The sequence below is a fragment of the Sphaerodactylus townsendi genome, linkage group LG14 (assembly GCF_021028975.2).
Source record: "Sphaerodactylus townsendi isolate TG3544 linkage group LG14, MPM_Stown_v2.3, whole genome shotgun sequence".
In the NCBI taxonomy this organism is placed as follows: domain Eukaryota; kingdom Metazoa; phylum Chordata; class Lepidosauria; order Squamata; family Sphaerodactylidae; genus Sphaerodactylus; species Sphaerodactylus townsendi.
In genome coordinates this window covers 39,529,497-39,553,682 of record NC_059438.1, presented here as the reverse complement: position 1 = coordinate 39,553,682, position 24,186 = coordinate 39,529,497, and the positions used below count along the sequence as shown (strand labels likewise).

General features: G+C 47.6%; 1 protein-coding gene across 1 annotated transcript; it reads right to left on the bottom strand.

The window, feature by feature from the left end:
- Positions 1-8,671: 8,671 nt before the first annotated feature.
- Positions 8,672-21,466, bottom strand: LOC125443340 (synapse differentiation-inducing gene protein 1-like). The gene is made up of 5 exons (XM_048515363.1): positions 21,352-21,466; positions 21,118-21,252; positions 20,189-20,214; positions 17,865-18,002; positions 8,672-9,492 (listed from the first exon to the last, which is right to left on the bottom strand). The coding sequence occupies exons 1-5, from the start codon at positions 21,464-21,466 to the stop codon at positions 9,334-9,336; spliced, it is 573 nt and encodes a 190-aa protein (XP_048371320.1). The 3' UTR covers positions 8,672-9,333.
- Positions 21,467-24,186: the final 2,720 nt, after the last annotated feature.

Below are 24,186 nucleotides of genomic sequence, written 5' to 3'. Positions count from 1 at the left end.
TTTGAACGTGAAGGTTCCATATAGCAATTGTGACTAATCACGTAACTCCCTGAACTGGGTTTATCCCTTTCAGGTACTTCAATTCATGGATTCTCAGCCTGTCGTACCTTTTATCTCACCCGTCTCTATCAAAGAACCTGTGTGTTTCACCATTGCTGTGTTCAGATTTGTGAGTTGGGGCATTTTCTATAATGTGATGATGATTTAGAAATGACCTGGTGCAAAAAAATTTTTTGGGGTCGTGGTGGGGTGGCTTCCCATGGGGGGGGGGCATACAACTCAGGTTTTGCCCAGGGCTCAGGTTTGCCTAGGTACGCCTCTGCCCCCTTTGCTGAGGGGAGGCTGGCGAGGGAACCTGTTACTAAAATTTTTGGATCCCACCACTGCTCATAGGTCTGGAGAAAAATGTCCTGTCCCTTTAAGAGAAACTTCCTGCGCGGAAATAGGCAGGTGAAGAGTTTGGTGGCATGGGCATCAGGGACATCACTTGGGAAACAACAGCCAACTAAGTCTCTATTAAAAAGAGACGGTACTTTTAATCCTGGCAGTTGGATACTCTATAAGGAAGTGATGGTGAACCTATGGCACGGGTGCCAGAGGTGGCACTCGGAGCCCTCTCTGTGGGCACGCACACACAGAGTTCGTCATGTGGGGGGCGGAAAATCACCCCCCCACACACACACACATCTAGGCTGGCCTGGGCCACTGAGCACGACATGCACGCACCGTGGTGACCAGGGAGGACTCGGCTGGCGGGCCTGGTGCCTGTACTCCGGGTGGCTTCTGCCCAAGGGGTGGGGGGCACAGAGGAGGCAGAGATGCTAGAGAGGCACAGAGTGGTGCGCACGGGACTTGCTGGAGGCTAGAGCAGGCTATCCCCTGCTCGAGCGGGTGGGGTGGAGGAAGAGGGAGCCAACCGGTTTTTTCTAAACTAAAACCTCAGCATTCCAGTTAAATAGCTGGATTGGCACTTTGCAATAAATAACTGGGGTTTGGGTTGCAATTTGGGCACTTGGTCTTAAAAAGGTTCGCCATCACTGCTATAAGGTCTGTGTGTGGGGGGGGGGTGGAGATTGCACCCATCTTTTCCCCTAGGGAGGAAAAAAGCAGCTGGAATAGGTAGGAGGTTGGGTTACTTGGTACAACAGAAAGAAAAATACCCAGTTGATAACAATTTGAGTGCTTATCTTATCTTCTCCCTGTCAAATTTGCAGCTTCCGCCAGTTGTTTTTCATTCATGAAAAGGAAAGCCAACATGCATTTTTTTTGTCACATTTAACGCATATCCCTAGACCAGGTGAAGGGTCGTCTGCCACATTTTGTGTCTCATACTGCTGCTAAAGGCACAGAAACAGGACCAGCAGGGGAAAAAAAGGAGATGCCGCTATGGAATGCATCAAGGCTATTAAAATATCTCTTTAATTTCAGTTAATATGCATTCCCCCACCCCCGCGATTGCACAAGATTTAAATTCTGGCCGGTGCACACAGTAGGAATCTTTATCGCTTCGCGAGTCAGGATAATTACGCTTTGAAAACGGATTTTGATAGAACATCACTTTTGATCTTTTTTCGCAGAGAATGATCTTCCTGCAGAACATAGGCTCATGATTAAATTATCTTCTAGTAACATATTTCAGGCTATTTGTTGCAATTAATATTTAAGTATTAAGAATGATCTTTGTCAGCGAATGCTCGTGCGATTATCCTAGAAGCTCACGGTACCAATTAAATAGCTCACACTCTTTGCCACAAGAATTGTTTTTCAAATCTTTTTTTTAAAAAATTAGCTTATACCTGAATATTTGGCCACCCACCACTGAATTGCCTACGGATCCACAAATGTAATGTGGGCAAAATCTGCCAAGTGGGCTGTCAGCTGGCCTTGGAGTTTCTGCTTTGAAAATGTTGCGTTCTGTACTTCAAAAGTGGGAATAAAAGATAATAGGCTAGAAGACTCGTGTGCAAGGAAGCAAAAACCGAGGAGGCTACACTACTTGTCTGCAGAGATTGTGCTACTTAGCTTGGAACTGAAAATTATTCAGCTGCTGTATTCAGTGGTGTACCTAGGCAAACTGGAGCCCTGGGCAAAACCTGAGTTTGATGCCCCCCCCCCCCAACAACAACAATAACCTTTATTAGGCATTGAAAAAAAGAAAGAAAGAAGAAAGAAAGAAAGAAAGAAAGAAAACAAGCATTGGCAGGAAGGGGGTGGATTTTAAAGGAGAATCAGGGGAAATTTAGGGTGTGCCTGCTGTCAGGGGTGCAATTATTAAGATAGCAGCACCTAAATTTCAGAGTATCTTCATGAGGCCCTACTGATGATACCACCCAGGTTTGGTGAAGTTTGGTTCAGGGGGTCCAAAGTTATGGACCCTCAAAGGTGTAGTCCCCATCTCCTATTAGCTCCCATTGGAAACAATGGGGGATGGGGACACTCCCTATGGGAATCCATAACTTTGGACTCCCTAAACCAAACTTCACCAAACCTGGGTGATATCATTAGGATAGTCTCCTGAAAAATCCCGGAAATTTTGGTGCTGCTAGCGCTCCCTGCAGGCCAAAAACAGAAAAAACACTGAAAATTCAAAAAAATTCCACCTGCATTTTTGGCGCCCCCCACAAGGTGGCGCCCTGGGCAACTGCCCACTTTGCCCAATGGGAGGAACGCCTCTGATTTTCACAGTTGCCTAATGAAGCAAAATCAAGTTTTAACCTCCTCTTTCCTTTGTGAAGAAGAAGAGTTGGATTTATATCCCGCCTTTCTCTCCTGTAAGGAGACTCAAAGGGGCTTACAAACTCCTTTCCCTCCACCAGTTCCCTCCAGAACTCTGGCGCTTCAGATGTTCATGGACTATGGTTTCCATCAGCCACTGCTGGCAGGGCCAATTGGCACCATGTTTGATCAGGGTGTTTTGTTTGATTAGGGTGATTAGGTGAAATCCAACACGCAAGAGTCCAGGTTGCACAGTCCACGATTGATTGCGGTGTTCAGTGTGAGTGCACGCCCTACTCCAGGGGTGTCCAACTCTGGCACTTCAGATGTTCACGGACTACAATTCCCATCAGCTGGGGCTGATGGGAATTGTAGTCCATGAACATCTGAAGCACTAGAATTGGACACATCTGCAGTGGCGTGGGAGATTAAGAGCTTGTGTATCTAATCTGGAGGAACCGGGTTTGATTCCCCGCTCTGCCGCCTGAGCTGTGGAGGCTTATCTGGGGAACTCAGATTAGCCCGTGCACTCCCACACACGCCAGCTAGGTGACCTTGGGCTAGTCACAGCTTCTCAGAGCTCTCTCAGCCCCACCTCCCACACAGGGTGTTTGTTGTGAGGGGGGAAGGGCAAGGAGATTGTAAGCCCCTTTGAGTCTCCTGAAGGAGAAAAAGGGGGGGATATAAATCCAAACTCTTCTTCTTCTACTCAAATGCTACAGTACACACAGATACCTGAAGGGAAGATTGATGTCTGTAAAGAGGATAAGAAAGGTTCCATGTCACTTTCTCACTTTCTCTCCCCAAGCATCAGGAAGAGAGCTGTGTTCAAAAAGCCTGACTTTCCTGGGGCGAAGGCCTTTCGTTCCTTACCTGACACAGAATTCTATTAGAGAATTAATTACCCCCCCCCCCCCCCCTTGTCTTCAGTGGATGAAAGGAGTTACGGTGGATTTGTTGTCTCCCCCCACCAAAAAAAAATCAAAGCTTGCACCTGGCACATTTCCCCAGCATCCAGGTAACCACCTAATTACCACTCCCATGCTGAGCACCGCTGTGAACGAAGAGCGCCTTTGCGTTCTGTTTTTCCCATCTTTCAAAAGAAAGCTTTTGATTTATGTCTCATTCCTTTTCAAAGGCAACTCACACACCCAGCGTGATGCTTGCAAATAAGCTTTCTGGAGAGCCAAAGGCTCTTTCTCAGCAATGCTTAGCAGTGTTGGCATGTTTTTGACCGAGGGTGATTTTGATCAACTTTGGAAAAACTACTTCCCTATGCCAAATCACTCACATGGTGGGAAAACTAATAAATCCTAGTTTTAAGTATGAATTTTCCTTTTTTAATTATTTTGTTACGACACTGTGGAAGATGCAAGTAGACGGCGCATAGCTCCATTTTTGTTTCAGGTTCTAATGGTCTTATGCAAACTGATGAGGAGCCCAAGAAATTCTCAGCCATTTACTAGTGTTGGTTATGCATACCCACAATGATGATGATGATGATGATGATGATGATGATGATGATGAAGAAGAAGAAGAAGAAGAAGAAGAAGAAGAAGAAGAAGAAGAAGAAGAAGAAGAAGAAGAAGAAGAAGAGGAGGAGGAGGAGGAGGAGGAAAAGGAGGAGTTTGGATTTATATCCCCCCCTTTCTCTCCTGCAGGAGACTCAAAGGGACTGACAATCTCCTTGCCCTTCCCCCCTCACAACAAACACCTTGTGAGGTAGGTGGGGCTGAGAGAGCTCCAAGAAGCTGTGACTAGCCCAAGGTCACCCAGCTGGCGTGTGTGGGAGTGTACAGGCTAATCTGAATTCCCCAGATAAGCCTCCACAGCTCAGGCGGCAGAGCTGGGAATCAAACCCGGTTCCTCCAGATTAGATACACGAACTCTTAACCTCCTACGCCATTGCTGCTCCTTGCATGACTTCCCATGCAAGGCACAGCTGCAGAGAATTTCTTGGGTGCGTACTGGGACATGGGAGCGACACCTGGCAGGCTTCATAGGTATCCTGAAGGAATTAATGGAATAAACCTCGGAATCCATTGCTGTGTACAGCATTTCCATGACTGATGCACCCAATTTTTTCTAATCTCCAAATGAGGGGAATGTTACAATTTTCTTCCTGGTTTAAAAATCTGAGAGATTGTCTGGTCTGTATAGTATTCAGTTAAGTGTGGGTAAGGTTGTATAGTATAGTGCACTGTTCTGGCTCTGTATCTTGCTGGTCTCTTTGAGAACGGCTGCTTTATTATGATTTTCGTTTTGTATATTTTGCCAGTTGTTGACACAGTGGAATGTCAAATCTATATCTATATATATAAAAAGCTAACCGTGTATGTGTTGATGACAGGGTACCTCAGTAACTGCTGGGCCAATTCCTCTGAAAATTCCCAGCCACTATAGTCAGTCAGGCGAGAGTGTTTTCAGATGTTCACATACCTGAAATTTCATACCTGGCCCAGGTAAAAACGCCTTTTTCCTGGCGCTCCCTGGTGAAGGACAGGGAGGGGCCTGTGTGTAACTGTCACTTTTAGAATGTTCGTCCCCTTAGAATGTTCACTCAGATGGCCAAAGATGAGCAGTGGAAACAGCACATAGGCAGTAACTCGAGTGGAAGTGAAACACATACACACACATACACACAAGGGAGAAGGGAGGAGGAGGAGGAGGAGGAGGAGGAGGAGGAGGAGGAGAAGAAGAAGAGGAAGAGGAGGAGGAGGAGGAGGAGGAGTTTGGATTTATATCCCCCCTTTCTCTCCTGTAGGAGACTCAAAGGGGCTGACAATAATCTCTCTTTCTGCCCTTCCCCCAACTCACAACAAACACCCCTGTTAAAAGAGGTAGGTGGGACTGAGAGAGCTCCGAGAAGCTGTGACTAGCCCAAGGTCACCCAGCTGGCGTGTGTGGGAGTGTACAGGCTATTCTGAATTCCCCCCAGATAAGCCTCCCTACAGCTCAGGTAGCGGCAGAACGGGAGAATCAAACCTGGTTCCTTCCAGAGATTAGATACACGCAGCTCTTGGAACCTCCACTGCCACTCGGAGAGTGGAGGGGTGGCGCCAGAGGTGGGATCCAGCAGTTTCTCACAGGTTCCCAAGAGTAGGTTACTAATTATTTGTGTGTGACGAGAGAGGCTTACTAATTGGTGATTTCGCCATGTGATTTTTTGCTCTTTAGTTACGCCTCTTCTCAGAAGGCGAAGCGCGCAGGAACTCTTGAAGCAGTTCCTAGCAGGGAGGTGCACCAGCGCAGGTGCGTGGCAGCCTGGGCGCCTGGCGCCATGAAGCCTCAAGCTTTCCCACCACCCAAGGACCGGCACAGCGGCCGTGCATCCTTGCCACAGCCCCCCGCCCCAGTAATGCCTGCCTCTCTTGAATGGCCGGCCACGCCCCGCATCGCGTGCCCCTCGGGCCCAGCCCCATTGGCGCTATGCCACAGTTTGAATCCCGCCACCATGGGAACCTGTTACTAAAATTTTTGGATCCCACCACTGGGTGGCATGCAAGGGAAGAGAGGGAGGGAGAGGAAAGGGATGGTGGGGGAGGCATGCAAGGGAAGAGAAGGGAGAGGGGAGACAGTGAGCTGTGGCATGCAAGGGAGGGGAGGCAGGGGGCCCTACATCTTGATATGACCCACCCACCCTAGCGGAGGGAAAGGGGAGGGGGGAGGGAGGGAGGGGGAGGGGTGGCATGCAAGGGAAGAGAAGTGAGGGAGGGAAGAGAGTGAGGGGTTGCATGCAAGGGAGGGGAGGCAGGGGCCCCAGCATCTTGATATGACCCACCCACCCTAGCAGAGGGAAAGGGAAGGGAGGGAGGGGGAGGGGTGGCATGCAAAGGAAGAGAAGGGAGGGAGGGAAGAGAGTGAGGGGCGACTTGCAAGGGATGGAAGGGAGGGGCCAGGCACCCTAGATTCCCTGAATACTGCAGTTACAGTTAAGAAAACCAGGCACGCATTACTCAGTAGTAAGCTCAGTACAGCAACCATGACATACTTTGAATGGCTGCCTCGCACCCGTCAGAGGGTTTCCTCAGAAGCGACACCCATTGCCACCAACCAAACTTACTCCCAGGTAAAGGATCATGACCAGCCAGCCTAGATGTGTGGGAGGGGTGCCTTTCCATTCCCCCCCCCCAAGGAATGCGGGCACACACATCACTGACATCGCACAGTATCAGGCTGCATGTTTGCATACGAGCATGTGCTGCTGGCCTTCTGCAATTGATTTGTACAGCTACTGTTCCTCTTCCCATTTCACCACAATAAGCCAGCAGCAACGCTGTGGTATCGGGCCACGCTAGTATATATATAAATCTATCAGCGCTTTTCCTGCTGACAGGTAAAATCTCCCAAACTACTGGACCGTATCAGCTTTGAAATTTTCAATAACAACGTCAAGCGATTTGCAATGCGGCCAGGTTTCCACACTGCTTCCACACCTCCTGTTGTGTACATGTCACAACTGTAGCCATAGTTATTGCGTACATGCCACACTTCATGCTATTAAAGTTTGGAACCACAGTTCTGTTCCGCAACAGTGCCATCTGCTGGCCGTCAAAGCAACACCCTCTGATACAAGGGAAACAACCATGCCTTCCTTGAAAACCGCTGCCATCTGGAGTGAAAGGGATGGCCTCGCCATCTGGACATAGCCCATCCACCCTAGCGGAAGAAGGGGAAGGTGAGGGAGGGTCCAGGGGTTTGCTCTGAAATTTGAACACAACGTAGCTCATGCCTCCCAGCGTGTTTTAAGCTAGATAATTCACCTACAAGGGAAGGGAGTGAAAGGGACAGGGACAGCCACCTGCATATGGCCCACCCACTCTAGCAGAGAAAGGGGAATGTTAGGGAGGGACGGGATGGGTTGCCCCTTGCCCCTCCCCTCCCTTGCAATCATTGTGCAATGACACATGTTCAAACCGTTCGCTTCCCATTTTCTTTCTTTTCCACTTCACCAGACTCAGCCACAGCAACGCGTGGCCGGGCCCACTAGTGCTGGATAAAATGTTGTCTAAGATCAGCGAAATATCCAAGAGACACAAAAGAAAAACTGCGATTTTAAGTTCATTTTTTAATATTTAATTACATTCTTTACAATATGGCTGTTGCCTGCAAAAGTACGGGAAACATATGGCTCAGCTGGAAATCAGTCAACAAACTGAGAGCTCACGTCATTGGACTGGTATGCCCCCAACCCGTACGACCGTCACCAAGAGGTCCTAGTAGACTGTGCTCCCGTATGGTCTTTTAGGCTTCCCCAAAAAATCCGTGGCTCAGTCATCTTCTATTTAGCTGCTGAGTTGGAATCCTCAGTAAGAGAAACACTGCTAGAAAGCTGCATGCTTTGTGACCAAGTTGTTTTCAAAGGAGAAATCGGGGCCGCAGCTGGAGTGGCCAACTCTGGCTTGAGAAATTTTTGGAGTTGGGGGCAAAGCTTGGAGAGGATGGGGTTTGGGGAAGGGTGAGTCCCCAACAGAGTATAATGCCATAGAGTCCAACCTACAAAGCAGCCATTGTCTCCAAGGGACCTATCTTTGTACTCTGGAGATCAGCTGTAATATGGGCAACCCCTTTTCGTTAATTGACACAAGGTCACAATCTGTTGGGAAGGTACGTTTGTGTAAACCGCGTTGCAGCTGTCCCAGATTCAAGTGTGGGGGCAGTGGTGGGATTCAGCCGGTTCGCACCACTTCGGCAGAACCGGTTGTTAAAATGGTGCTCGTAAGCATCCAGTTGTTACATTATTTGAATCCCACCACTGGAACCGGTTGTTAATTTGAATCCCACCACTGTGTGGGGAATGCAGGAGAAATTCCCAGCGGACTGTCCCCAACGACCCCACCATTCATCCAAATCTGCCTTAACGTAGCCTCCTAACTTGGCTTTATGGGCAGATGCCTTAGCAGACCAGGTGCTCAGGAGCAAATGCCTTAGCAGACCAGGTGCTCAGGAGCAGCAGCAGCAGCAGAAGGCCTGCACGTGAGCTCCCAAGGGCACCTGGTGGGCCACTGCGAGTAGCAGAATGCTGGACTAGATGGACTCTGGTCTGATCCAGCAGGCTAGTTCTTATGTTCTTATGGCAGGTCTGCTCTTATATGATGAAACAGAAGCACAGATGTGTGTGTGTGTTTATATATATTTCAAAAGGCCCCATGCTATGCATGTTTTACATTTACATTGCGGGGGTGCTTCTAATTTGAGCCTTGGATGTGCTCCGAGCTGGCTATGTTTTCTTTCTACTGTTCCAAACGCACGGGAGGAAATGTGTTATGTTGAAAACAGAGATGCTCTCCAGTCCTGGCTCTGCCAATTCAGATCTTTTGAAAAATAGTCCTTCGTTCAAGGGAATACTGCTGATGGATCATGAATACGATGCCGCTCAGACTCGGAGCATGCTAAAAACAAATGCTTCTTCTGAAGATAGTTCTGAATTGCTGGGAAAAAAAATCCTTGGCTTCTTATAACAGCACTATTGCCCCCATACAATTTAAACAGCGAGGGCTGAAAAGGGTGTACCGTTTTATTCTTCAGACTCCAGATGTCAGCCCTTTTCACCAGCAAAAAAACAGTGAGACGTTATGACCCCTTGAGGCTTTTGGGTGCTGTCCATTTCCTTGAGGTTCACAAGTGATTGTTTTTAGACAGGTAGGCAATGAGAGCCACAGCAACTCCGACGTAGATGCCTGTCCCGATCGTGATGGACAGCACGGCCAAAAAGAGGGCTCTCCGTGAACTGGAACTGGCTTGGTGGAAATCTCCTTTCGCGATGGCTTTGTTTGTCTGCAAGGAAAAGGAGAGGGAAGGAAACATACTCTTTAGAAAAACCAGATTTGATAGCATGCTGTTGAATTCTGACAATAAGAGAAAGACAAAAATGACATACAGCTGACAGGACGGAAACTGTCAAAAATTTGCACCAAGTCACCTGATTCCATATAGGAGGACACGAGATCGTCTCATCCCCGAAAAAGCAGGCCAATACTTAATTAAGAGAATAACTGTTTGCCACCTGGTTATCCATTTCCAGGGTTTAATTCAATTCAATAAGCCTTTATTGGCATATACACGATAGTATAAAAATACAGTTCCAGTTAAAAAGTGAATAGTAAAAAACTTCGCGTTTGTCATACATTCCGTTTACAAACTTCTGACAAAAACTTTGCCACTATAAGGCAACAATGAAAATCCTGACAATTTAAAAAAGCGTGAACTCACTTTATCTTGATTCAGGCATAATCAATCATAGGGTCTATAGCTTGGGATAGCAGGATGGCTCGGAGTTCTTGGTTTCATAAGCAGTTCAGGAGAATGTGTGGGATGGAATCCAGCTGTCTTCTGCTACTGGTACAGAACCTTCTTATCGCTTTGAAGACCTTTAAGTCTTCCTCTATGTAGAGGAGATGGCATGATGTTAAATCAAGCCAGCATATAGGCTCTCCTGTGTATGGGATTTGTGAGCGCTGTAATATAATAGGCTGGGTATCCCTGCATAAAAGGAATTGACATATTTGTTGGTGAACAAGATTTATTTGCCAAGGTCTGCAGTTGCTTGATAGTCCATTGCTAACAGCCTCTTTAATGAGGGCAAAAGTTTCAGTAAAGGTTAGCATATTGAAGGAGTCGCTGTCATAACCCAGTTCCCCGATCTTTGCTGTAATTATTGTGCACCATTTTGAATGGTGGAGTTCACTCAAGGTAAGTTGGGTCAATGAGTTTCTGGAGCTTCGGTAGTGAATATTTAACCAGAATTTTATAACGATTAGCCAAATAGTGGCCTCTATAGAATATTGGCCAGATTCTAAACATAAGACTGCGTACGGGACGCAGTTTGGCACGCCAAATAATTTGTGCAAGGATTTGGAGTGGAATGATTTGATAATGCTGTTAATTTCCAGGGTATGCAGATGGATCACGTTCAGCTGCAGTTCTTTTTAACAAATAATCAAATAACGCTGACAATAATTTTTTAAAAACTTACATTGCACTTGTAGTCTTTCTTGGAAATGAATGAAATTCAAGAAAATACACTGTTTGCAAATGGTAACATGAGCAAACACATGGCATGTACAGTACAATGAAGGAACTTAGAACATTTAAAAACCCTTAATTGAAGGGTTGCCCCAAAATAAAATGTGGGGGAAAATGTCCCCACTTCCGGAGTGGGAAGAAGTGCCAGGGATGGCACTTCTTGGGTTGGTTCCCTTTGGAAGAATTTTTAAATATTCAGTTTATTTTACAAATCTACCAGCAGAGTAGGTAGGGGGCGAAGAGGAGATGTATTCCTTCAGGCAACGGATCCACTCCCTCACATCTGATCCTGAGACAGGCTTGCTTCTCTATTTAGGACTACCACACATACACATATTGGGAGTCTACCAATGGGAGTGCATGCTACCCAAGATACTTATTTATTTATTTATTTATGCTTCAAATTTCTATCCCGCCCCATCCCCGAAGGGCTCTGGGCGGCGCACAACATATAATGGATACAATCATAAAATATCATAAATAAACTGAAACTTATAAAAGCAGCGAAACTAACTACACATTAACATTTAAAATGTGAAATGAGTAAAAGCGCAAGTATAGGTATAGGTGGCGCCCGATACCTAATATCAAATACTTCCCCCTAGAGAGGGGCGGCAAATCTTAGTAGATGTCAAGGCCCAGGTATAGGGCCAAAAGGAGGGGGGGGGCACCATCAGCGGCTGGTCTCTCCAAAGGCCCGGCGGAACAACTTGTGTTACTCATAGTCATCAAGTTACGTACATCTGGAAAACCTGTGTATTGTCCTATTTACGTGAAATGATGATGACATGTATCACAGTATAATTAGGGCTATGACTCGAAAGCAGAGGTGGGATCCAGCCGGTTCTCACCAGTTCCCGATAGTGGGTTACTAATTATTTGTGTGGGCCGAGAGGGGGTTACTAATTGGGTCCGCTTTTCCATTAGAAATTCCATTAGGTCCAAAAATCATACAGTCCTGTTGTTTCCTATGTGGCTGGCTAGCAAAGGTAGAAAACGGGATAATTCTCCCTGTTGGGCTGTTTTAAAAACATGTTTTAGAAATATGGTAAAGTTCCTTGTTTAAGGAAAGTATCCTTCTTTTGATTTCTAGAAACAAAAAGAAGTATTTGAAAGTATTAAGTATTTGACAGGCAGTCAATTAGAGGAGAAGTAGTTGTTTCTGTTGACAGTAGACGATAGGACTTGCTGTAATGAGTTTGAATTGTGGACAGAAAGATACCAGCTGGAAATTAGGAACTGTTTTTTTACAGTAAGAGTTTTTTACAGTAACAGAGAAATTATTCATGCCCCGCCCCCGGAATGCCTGGCCACGCCCCTGTCGTGCCCCGCCCAGCCCCATTGGCGCTACGCCACAGTTTGAATCCCACCACCATGGGAACCTGTTACTAAAATTTTTGGATCCCACCACTGCTCGAAAGGGCCTCCGTCTACTCCAAATTGAAAACTTGTACCTTCAGACATAGACACACCTGCCTGCTACACTCACTTGAAAAAGTTGCTTGGGCAGATGGGGGCTTTAACAGAGGTCTAGTGAGCTTCCAGTGAAGAAACATCCACAGTGGTTAAGGGATGCCCAGCCTCCAGGCCCCTTAAGTCAAACAAATTTCAAATTGACAAGACAGTGGTGTTTTGGGAGAGCATTTCCCCAGAGGAGATCTCTAGTCTCCAGATTGGTTTTAAATGACCTATGTCTCTTCTAGGAGCAGCAGTGGCGTAGTGGTTAAGAGCAGGTGTACTCTAATCTGGAGGAACCGGGTTTGATTCCCCGCTCTGCCGCCTGAGCTGTGGAGGCTTATCTGGGGAACTAGATTAGCTTGTGCACTCCCACACACGCCAGCTGGGTGACCTTGGGCTAGTCACAGTTCTTCTGAGCTTTCTCAGCCCCACCTACCTCACAGGGTGTTTGTTGTGGGGGGGGGGGATGGAAAGGAGATTATCAGCCCTTTTGAGTCTCCTTAAAGGAGAGAAAGGAGGGATATATTACTACTACTACTACTACTAATAATAATAATAATAATAATAACAATAACAACAACAACAACAATAATAATAAGTTAAAACAATAAATAAATTAAACATTAAAACACTAGCAGCAATGATAAATCCAACTCTTCCTTCTTCCGAGAAAAGACAATAAATGAGCATGCCAACAAGCCATTCATCCTTTTGTTTGTCTGATTTTCCCCCACATTCTACCAACTTCTCTTCATCCTACAGTTTTTAAACTAAAAAATGATTCCTGTCACCATAAAAAGATGGTTCAGTTCTAGTCCCTTCAGGTATAATCTTATTTGCACGAAGATAGTTCCTTCTGCCTTCCAGCCTTTTTCTTTCCCAAATCATGATTTCTTTAATCCCCAAATACAAACACACATAAAACATCTTAGCTGTGACAACTCTTTGCAACAGTTCTTATTTCATTCTGCCAAAGATCTCCATCGTTCTCCGCTGCACAGAACTGTTTGAAACACATAATCCCAGGTGTGCTCCCAACACAAAGCGCATGGGTTCCTTGTCAAGTTGTGCTTTTCTTTGCTGAGTAAAATGCCACATCTATTGTGATCCCACCGGTTTGCCAAAGGATCTCTGGGTACATTTCCAGTAAAATAATAATAAATAAATGAAAGCTTGTCACAGATCACTCAGAGGCAAGCTGAAGAAATTGTCCTTCTCTTAGTGATTCCTTAAGACACAGGTGTCAAACTCGCGGGCCTCCAGATGTTATGGACTACAGTTCCTATCATCTCCTGCCAGTGTGATGCTGGCAGGGGATGATGGGAACTGTAGTCCATAACATCTGGAGGCCCGCGAGTTTGACACCTGTGTCTTAAGAGATTCCTAAGCCAGTTCAAACCTTGCCTTGATTCAAATTGCAGATCTGAGAAGTTTCCGGATGTCTGTTCTGAAGGACCCAGCAGACAAATCCTGTCAAGTCACTCGATAAGCTCCTAGTCTCTCCATCATCAGAGTCATTCGCACAGGACAGAATCAGTGGTGGGATTCAGCCGGTTCACACCACTTTGGCAGAACCAGTTGTGAAAATGGTGCTTGTAAACAACTGGTTGTTAAATTAAGAACATCAGAACGAGCCTGTTGGATCAGACCAGAGTCCATCTAGTCCAGCACTCTGCTACTCGCAGTGGCCCACCAGATGCCTTTGGGACCTCACATGCAGGAGGTGAAAGCAATGGCCTTCTGCTGCTGCTGCTGCAAAGTACCTGGTCTGCTAAGATGCCCCCAAGCCCTGCCCTCCCCCCGGCCTCCCTGCTGGCTACTGTAAGTGGGGCGTGGGGGGGGGCTGGAGGGGCACAGGGAGGCGGCCATGACCCCGGGCACCATTTAGGCCCGGTACACCACTGTTCAAATATGTCTTCTCTTCAGTTCTGGAAAGCAAAAAACGCGTCACACACTTAAACGGAGGTTGCACTTAGCCAATATAATATGTAAAATGATTTCTTTTCAACAGATTTTAGTATAACAATTCATAAGGTATGAGTATATAACATTCAACGTGGGTATAATTTATGAACGGGATACTGAACTTTGGTTTCTACATAAAATTTTGAAATATATTTATTGGGTGTAAATAGAATCCAATTCTCAGTTGGTTAAACCATGGATATGGTCTTCTTGTTTTTGAATCTTACATACTCATACCTTATGAATTGTTATACCAAAATCTGTTGAAAAGAAATCATTTTACATATTATATTGGCTAAGTGCAACCTCCGTTTAAGTGTGTGACGCGTTTTTTGCTTTCCGTTCCTTACGTTACACACAATTGTTGTTGTTTGTTTGTTTGTTCATTCTCTTCAGTTCTGCCACACTTAACAGCACCCCAAATTTACAACCTAGGTAGCCATCCCTCAAAGTTGTGTAATCAAGGCAGGTGGAACAAAGCAGTGGTTCATCCCACCAAAGATTGTTAAAGAAATTTGCTTCTGGACAGTTTCCATTGTTTTTAAAGTAGGGGAAACTCTGGCGAAAAACAAATCTCTGTGGCTGCTGGCACTCCCTTTCCAAAGGCCCAGTTTCACTTGCCCGGAGATGGGAGGTCTGGAAACAGCCCTCTCCTGATAGCTGGTACAGTCCTCTCCAATCAACCCTCCCGGGTGTCAGGTCCATGCCTGTCAGTGCTTAGATGTCTTGCTGTGTGGGAATGCAAATGTTTCCTGTAAATGCTTTCCTGTTTCCCTCTCCCCTCCCTGGCAATTCCCTGGCGCCAGCTCTCCTGCAAGAAGGTGCGAACGGTTCCCAGGTTTCTCGAAGCTCTGTAGTGCAAATGTTATACACTCTGTGAAACACATTTGGTGGGAATCAAATGGGGGGAGGGAATTGAAGGATATAATCGCTGGATCTAAGCGGGAGAGCTTAGATTCCGCTTTCTCTGTTACTCTACGCGTTGTAGAAATAAACTGCTTTAGGACTTTCCTACGGTCTCTGTTATTTCCACGTTCGAGAGCCTGACACCTGGCTGTCTCGAAAGATACCCCTGCCATTACTATGAGTTGTAACACTTCCCTTGCTTAAAAAAAAAATCCATCACCAGCCAGTGGTTGGCATTGAGGTGATGGATGAGCCAATTTATTCGGTCTTCAGGCTGAAACGTTTTCTGTGGCTGTCTGAGAGCTTTTCATAAATAAAAAGCAAGGCAGGCACGGCATACCGACAGAATATTAAGCTGAAGGCTGTCCGTCATGAGCTGCACACAGGACAAGTCCGCTTGTTCAACAGCAGACAGCCTGAAAGATACAGCCGCTCTGCTGAGATCCCCCTGCCCCCTTGATCATCCTCAAATGTCTCCATGACCTGCCCTGCCATTTGGAGGATTCTCATTAATTTGTATAGCAGGTCTCCTCCACTCGGTCAGCTTTTTGTGCGATGGATGGAGGCGTTTGTCACCGGAATACGTGGCTGATGGTGTTTGAGAGGAATCAGCGGCATCGACAAGACCGTACGTGCTCGGGTGCGGTCATGGATGAAGGGTGTCTTTTTGAAGTGGACTGTAATGCTCCAAGTCGCAGTGGAAGGAAGTCCATTTTAAACTGCTCTATACTATGCATTTATGACAAAATATAAACAGAATAGTTTCCAGGTGGAAAAGGTGTCAGACGATATGTTTTGTCTCCCTACCTCTTCAACCTGTATGCAGAACATCTCATAAGGAAAGCTGGATTAGATTTAGGTGAAGGTGGAGTGAAAATTAGGGGTAGGCACGTTGTTGTTGTTGCTGTTGTTGTTGTTAGGTTGTAAATAACAACAACAACAACAACAACAACAACAACAACAACAACAACAACAACAATAATAATAATAATAATAATAATAATAATAATAATAATAATAATAATAATAATTCGATTTGATAAACCGCCCTGCCCCCGGAGGGCTCAGGGCAGTGTACAACTACAAACAACAATGCAATAAAACAAGTCGAATAGCCCCAGTTAAAAATAATACAAAACCTTAAAACTATAGCAGCAGCAACCTTCAATAAATAATTACTAATATGAGACGTCTGGCATCAGACCCCAGTGATCAGATCCTGGGAGGGGGGGTGGTTGGCAGATGGTTAAATATATAGCCAATGCGCAGGGCAACATGAGGGGCAGGCTCAGCGGCTGGCCCCCCCAAAAGCCCGGTGGAACAACACAGTTTTGGAGGCCCTGCGGAACTCTCCAAGGTCCTGCAGGGCCCTGCGGAACTCTCCAAGGTCCCGCAGGGCCCTAACTGCGGAACTCTCCAAGGTCCTGCAGGGCCCTGCGGAACTCTCCAAGGTCCCGCAGGGCCCTAACTGCGGAACTCTCCAAGGTCCTGCAGGGCCCAAATGACACCCCATTACTAGCAGAAAATGGCAACAACTGGAAACAGCCACTGCTGGAAGTTAAAGGAGAAAGTGCCAAAGCAGGACTATAGCTGAACATTACAAAGACAAAAGTAATGACTACTGGAGAATTACTCAGATTTAATGTGGACTGTTGAAATGGTTGAAGGCTTTCTATTCCTTGGCTCCATCATCAACCAAACGGGAGACGGCAACCAAGAAATCAGAAGGCGACAGAGGCTAGGAAGGGCAGCCATGAAGGAGCTAGAAAAGGTGCTTAAGTGTAAGGCTATGTCATCTGGAACCAAGATCAAGTTAATTCACGCCACATGATTCCTTATTGCTACTGTTTGGGTGTGAAAGCTGGACAGTGAAGAAAGGTGACAGGAAGAAAGTAGCTTGCTTGGAAATGTCGGGTTGGAAGAGAGTGATATTGATACTGTGGACTGCTAAAAAAAGAAAAGAAAAAGATAAACCAGTGGGTTCTAGATCAAATCAAGCCTGAACCGTCCTTCGAAGCTAAAATGGCTAAACTGAGATTGTTGTACTTGAAGAAGGAGGAGGAGGAGGAGGAGGAGGAGGAGGAGGAGTTTGGATTTATATCCCCCCTTCCTCTCCTGCAGGAGACTCAAAGGGGCTTACTATCTCCTTGCCCTTCCCCCCTCACAACAAACACCCTGTGAGGTGGGTGGGGCTGAGAGAGCTCCGAGAAGCTGTGACGAGAAGCTGTGACTAGCCCAAGGTCACTCAGCTGGCATGTGTTGGAGTGCACAGGCTAATCTGAATTCCCCAGATAAGCCTCCACAGATTGTAAGCCCCTTTGAGTCTCCTACAGGAGAGAAAGGGGGGATATAAATCCAAACTCCTCCTCCTCCTCTTCGTCTTCTTCTTCTTTGCCACTGGCACAGGTTAAGTACGCACAGCACCAAATGCCCCTTGTCTGCCACCTGGAGTTATGCCAGCAATCCCCCCCTGCAATGTTTGTGCAATGTGTAATCCCACGTAGAAAGTAGGGAAACAACCTTATTTCTGGGAGAAAAAGGAACCCTTGCTGGTCTGCTGGCCAAACACTCATAGCTTCTTTTACTTTGCAGGACAAATACCTGCTAGGGTAGCCCCAACAGACACACTGCAGCCATGAATACCAATTCAACTTCCAATGACGGGAATGCATTTGTGCAGCAGATAGCTGCTCTTGCCAGTCAGTCCTCAGGCGACTTCCCCTGTCTCCTCAGTGGGATGCTACGCACCTACACACCTTGCGAAAGCAATCTCAGATCTTTTTTTTGTCCAGTACCTCGTGTGACAAATAGAAGGCAGCGATTCCCAGTGGCCAGAAACAACACAGCATGGAGAAGACACTGAGGCCGAGGTGATCCCTGGGCGGCATCATGAGGAAGTGGTCTTCGCTGTCCGTGTCACTTGAGTAATCGCTCTGGAACAGCAAGAGGGAGGGAGCACAAAAGAAGGTGCAAGTTAGCAAAGTAATAACAAATTTGTGGCTGGCCACAAGCTGCAGCTGCCACTGAGAAGACTGTCCTTTGCACAAAATACCTCATGAAAATTAAAGAACTGACCAGCTGAAATTCCTGGGCACTAGATAATAATTAAGACAGCCAATGTAGTGCAGTGGTAGAGGGTCAGACTAGACCCGTGGTGGTGAACCTTTGGCACTGCAGATGTCATGGACTACAATCCCCATCAGCCCCAGCCAATTGGCCATGCTGGCAGGGGCTTATGGGAATTGTAGTCCACAGCATCTGGAGTGCCAAAGGTTCGCCACCACGGGACTAGGAGCTGGGAGACAAAGGTTCGAATCCCCACTCTGCCGTGGAAGTTTTCTAGTGGTGACCTGGAGTCAGTCACACACTCTCAGCTTAACCTACCTCGCCGGGGTGTTGTTGCAGCGATAAAGTGGAAGAGAGGGAAAAGATGTAAGTCACTTGGGGTGCCCAATGGGAAAAAAAGACAGGTTATAAATGAAGTAAACAGTAAATAAAAAGTAATGTTCTGAATTTGGTCATTGTGAATCTGGCAAAAGAATGTCACGTTTTCTTAACTAGGGAATGGATTCCTGAACGACCGTTCCTCAGCAGTGGCTATAACTTCAAAAAGGGCTCTAGAGAGTGACAGACAGATGGGCAGAGGATATTTGAAGGAAAACACACACACACACACAGAGGCTCATTCCGCACATGCAGAATAATGCACTTTCCAACTGCTTTCAGTGCTCTTTGAAGCTGTGCGGAATAGCAAAATCCACTTGCAAACAGTTGGGAAAGTGGTTTGAAAATGCATTATTTTGTGTGTGCGGAAGGGGAGAGAGAGAGAGAGAGAGAGAGAGAGAGAGAGAGAGAGAGAGAGAGAGAGAGAGAGAGAGAGAGAGAGAGATTTGATGCTCTGAGTTTATGCTCACTGAGGTCATAGCTGGGACCCCGACTTCTGAGGTGGGATCCAGCAGGTTCTCACCAGTTCCCGAGAGTGGGTTACTAATTATTGGTGTGTGCCGAGAGGGGGTTGCTAATTGGGTCTGCTTTTCCGTTAGAAATGCCATTAGGTCCAAAAACCATAAAGTCCTGTTGTTTCCTATGTGGCTGGTTAGCGAAGGTAGAAAACGGGATAAATCTCCCTGTTGGGCTGTTTTAAAAACATGTTTTAGAAATATGGTAAAGTTCCTTGTTTAAGGAAAGTATCCTTCTTTTGATTTCTAGAAACAAAATTAAGTATTTGAAAGTATTAAGTATTTGACAGGCAGTCAATTAGAGGAGAAGTAGTTGTTTCTGTTGGCAGTAGACGATAGGACTTGCTATAATGAGTTTAAATTATGGACAGAAAGATATCAGCTGGAAATTAGGAACTTTTTATTTTACAGTAAGAGTTTTTTACAGTAACAGAGAAACTATTAATGCCCCCCCTGGAATCCCCCGTCGTGCCCCACCCAGTCCCATTGGCGCTACGCCACTGTTTAAATCCCACCACCATGGGAACCTGTTACTAAAATTTTTGGATCCCACCACTGCCTGACTTACATCCCCAAATCCAACCTTGCTGACAATACTGTGAGTAGGCTCCACAAGGCATAGGCCAAGGGTGAGTTGTCCATCTTTAGGAGCTCTCTTGCTTCCAATAGGCTGTGCTCATACATTCATTAATACATTCAGAAAGGTTCCTTCCGTCCATTTCATCCAGAGGAAGCTAAGCTCTGCTACTCGGGCCAGGCAGATGGAGAAACTCTGCGTTCGTCGTGAGGGCCTCGTTTGGTATGCCAAGCAAAATGGTTTGGTGTGGCATTTGGCTGTTCGGTACATGTGCCTGAGCGGTTTTCTACCTCAGTTCTAGACATTAAATAATAGCTGCATCAGAAGCATGTTAAAGGGACTTCTGCATTATGCTGGGATGCCTTTTGTTAGTCTTTAAGATGCCACTGGAATATTATTATTATTATTATTATTATTTATTATATTTATAAACAGCCCTCCCCCGAAGGGCTCAGGGCGGCGAACAAACAAATAGATAGAGCACAAATAAAATCAAAATTTTTAAATAGTTATTGGCATGGTGGCTCTCTATAAGTTAAAAAATCGAGCCCCCATTAAAAAATGCAGCATCTATCAAAATTACCGATGAGCGCCCTACTCTGTAGTCCCCTACAGAAAAGAGGGGGGGAGGAAAGAAGAGGGAGGAAACGGCAGGGTCCACAGATTTGTTTTGAAAGTGGGGGGGGGGGGGGGCATCAGCGCCGGGGCTCCCTCAAAGGCCCGGGTGGAACAGTCTCCGTCTTGCAGCGGCCTCTGGCGAAATTCATTTAAGATCCCGCGAGGGCCCACGTAGCTGGAGATGGAAGAGTGTTCCACCAGGCAGGGGCCAGAGCTGTAAAGCTGCTCTGGCCCGGAGTGGAGGCCAGCCGCATGCATTGAGGGAGCCGAGGGATCACCAGTAAATTTGCCTCTGCTGGAGTGCAGAGGCCTCATTTGGGACATATGGGGCAAAGAGCGGTCCCAGTATGGTGCGAGGGGTCCCAGGTCGTGCAAGGCCTTAAAGGTCCAAAACCAACACCTTGGAAAACTTGATTCGAATTCAATGCGGGTAACCAGTGCAGGCTGCACAGCACAGGCGTAGATATGGTCTCTGGCGGCACTCTCCTGTGAGCAAAGCGTGCCGCCGCGATTCTGGACCAATTTTAATTTCCGGAATCAGACAGCTAAGGGAAGGCCTGCGATGAGCGAGTTGCAATAATCCAGGTCTGGAGGTGACCGCTGTGTGGATCACGGTGGCCAGGTCTGGATGAGAGGAAGGGGGCCAGCTGGCCGGGCTTGGCGCAGATGGAAAAACGCAACTCCGGGTTACATGGGCCACCTGGGGTCTCCCATTGAAAGAAGACGTAATCCAGGTGGACCCCCAGGCTACTTAACTTGAGGAGGGAGGCCGGGTGCCAATGTAGCCCCTCTCCCATGTCGAGCATCTGGAGATCCCCACCCCCTCCTTCCCAGCCAGAGGATCTCCCGTCTTTGACGAGTTCAGTTCTTAATTCGTCTCCTGCTTCAACCAACCAGCAACTGCCTCCAAACAATGCTGCTGAAGAGCCGCAGGGCTGGCGACCGCATTCCCCTCTCCATCAACATCGAATGAGCTGAGTGTCATCCAAGCTGTACTGATGACAGGGTCAGCCCAAAGCATCCGTAGACCTAAGTGAGCAAGGAGAGTCGCATATAGATGTTAGAATAATAGCTGGGTAACAAACAGTGCCCCCTGAGGCAATAACAATTCACAATGAAAGTGGGCACCTCCGGGAAGCTTGGTCCCCACACCACACTTGCTAAGGACCCCCCGGGTCCCCGGAGAAATGAGAGCAGTATCCACCTGAAGGACAAAGTGCCCCCGCACCCCAGAAGCTGCCATTGGCGGTGGGTCAAAAGGTCGATGGGTCAACCACATCAAATACTGCGGTAAGATCTAACAACTTGCCAGCAGAGCCGTGATCCGCCTCGGTCAAAGTTGCAGATATCGAGCGTATCTGTGACGGCGACAAGAACAGATCTCCGTCCCATGCCCAGCACGGAAGCCCGGACTGGAAGGGATCCCGAAGGTCGATGTGTCCTCCAGGGAAGCCCTGGAAGCTGCTCCAACACCACTCTCTCAATTACCTTCCCCAGAAACGAAAGATCTGAGAGATGGGGCGGTAATTGGCCAGATCTCCAGGATCTAACGATGTCTTTAAGAGTGGGGCGGACCACTGCCCTCCCTTCAACCCACCCGGAAAAACTCTGCTCAAGGGAGCTATTGATGATATTCAACAGGTGGGGTCGTAGCTCCAATCTCGGCATGTTTTAATAAAGCCAGGAGGGGCACGGATCCAGAGGACAGGTAGTAGGTCCTAACAGCAGCCAGGACCCACTAATGGGCAGCGGCTTCAGAGAGCAGGAAAACTGGGTCAAACAAGCGCCAGAAGAGCTCCGCAAGTAAGGGAGCCTCCAGTTCATTTGGTATTGTCTCCTAAGGTGGAATGAGCGGAGCGACGCTGACTTTATCCAAGCAAAAAAGCTCATAAATGCCTCTGGCCAGCTAATAGCCAATTGTTGATTTGTAGAGGCCACTCAGACAATGAGGTGAGTGAGCCGAATGATACAGAAATAATTGTGCCGGGCGAGAGCTAGCAGATCGCGAGAGAGGAGGAGAAGAAAGTCCTCTTCGCTCTCCTTCGTCAGCCGCGCCATCTCATAGGCCCTTCTCGGCAACGTCCTATAAGATGTTCGCGCAAGAGCCTCTGGGTCACCAGATTTCCTCCCACACTACAGCTTCTAGCCCGTCCTGAGCTCCCGTTTCATATGGCTGTAGCTCCTCAATAGTGCGTACCAAGCGAGCTAGCTGACGACTGGGAGCGCAAGAGAGGGCGCCGGGGCTATGCAATAACCTCGATGGCATCGGAAAGGTGGAGTATTCCAGTCTTCCACTTGCTCATCGAGGGTGCCAGTAGGGTTCAGGGTCCCGCAGAGCATTCAGGAATCCAGCAGGATCCATAAGTCTCTGCTGGCGGGCATAAATCTGCCCGTCGTGCCTAGAGCAGGGGATAGTCGTGACATATCCATCCTGGACCTTCAGGGCATAATGGTCATGACCATGGCACTCTATCAATGAGAGGATATGCGACCATATCAATTCCCGACCCAAAGACTAGGTCTAGTGTGTGCCCTTTGTGCCTCATGAGTGGGGGCCAGAGTTTTACTCCAAAGGAGAGGTCTAGCCGCCGCCATGGATGACACACTAGGTCCGCAGAGTTACCGTACACGTAGGCGGTGTCGACATGGACGTTGAAGTCACCCAAGACAATAATAAGTCTGGGGAACCTGGCAACGCCTGTCAGCCAGCCACCTCCCAGCAATCGCAGCAGGCTGTCCCCCGGCGCGCTAGGCGCTTACCCGGTACACCACAGGGAGGGACAGCCAACACCTCTCCCGAGGCCAACCGACACATTCCAGACCCGACAATCTCTGGGACAGGGACAGCCCTGGAAGCGGGGATAGTATCGTCGGATGAACATTGCCACTCCACCCCCCCTTCCTCGCCCCGTGTGTGTTGCGTGGACCGGGTGAGAGGCACGCTGAAACCCAGGTGGGGAGACCTCGCTTCGGGCCACGGTCTCCCCTTCATTCGTACTCCAGGTTTCGGGTAATGCAAGCCAGGAGTCCATCTGTAGAGTCTCCGAGATATTCTCGGAGAACAGCGGTCTTATTATGACCTGGACCTGGCATTTATCAACACCAGTGAAGCGAAGCAGAGTAACCCTGATCCCTACTACCCATGATCCTAAGGATAGAGTCGGAGGTCAGAAGGCCCGGGCAAACATATCTACATCTCGCCCATCTTCTCTCGTAATGGCCACCGTCTGCCGTCATATCTGCCCCGTCCCATCCAACGCTGTGGGATCCCTAGACCCTTAGGTGGCACCCCCCCTTCCCTCACCGTATATCTCACCTAACATCCCGGCGAGGGGCTCCCCACTATGTGAACAAGACTCGTCACTAAAATAACCTATCTGACTAGCAGCCTACAATAATAATCTAATTAAATGTTAACAAAGATGCAGTCGAAAAGCATCAATAAGTTTCTAACAACCAACTCCCCAAGTCTAAAGCTAACTATCTACTTATAATTACAATGGCTGCACAATAAAATCAAGAGCCGGAGATGTCAGTATGCCAGCATTTGGGGCGAGAGCAATGTCCAGGCTTCACAGGGAGGCAAAATTAACTAAGTGCTTTGTCACTTTTGGCACGATGTAGGAGAATTAGGCTAGGGGCAGCTTCTACAGCCCTTGCGCCCTCAAGCGATCCGCTTCATCGTCCACAAGATTGCAATGTCCTTCTATTTAGTTAAGCTGCAGGAACTGAAACCCTAAGGCTCCCACCACCTAGGGAAGGTTCCTGTATTGATCTGTAAGTCCAGAGAGCATATGGAATCAAGAAGTGGAAGGGGATAGGAGCGATGGCGGTAATGGGCAAAATGGCGCAAAGGTTGGGGGACCAGTGCCACTGGCCACTGCTCCCTGGTCTCGAAGGTGCCGATGCTTGCCCGAGAATCGCCGGCCCTAGTTAACTGATTTTTAAAGGGGCCAGAAAGGT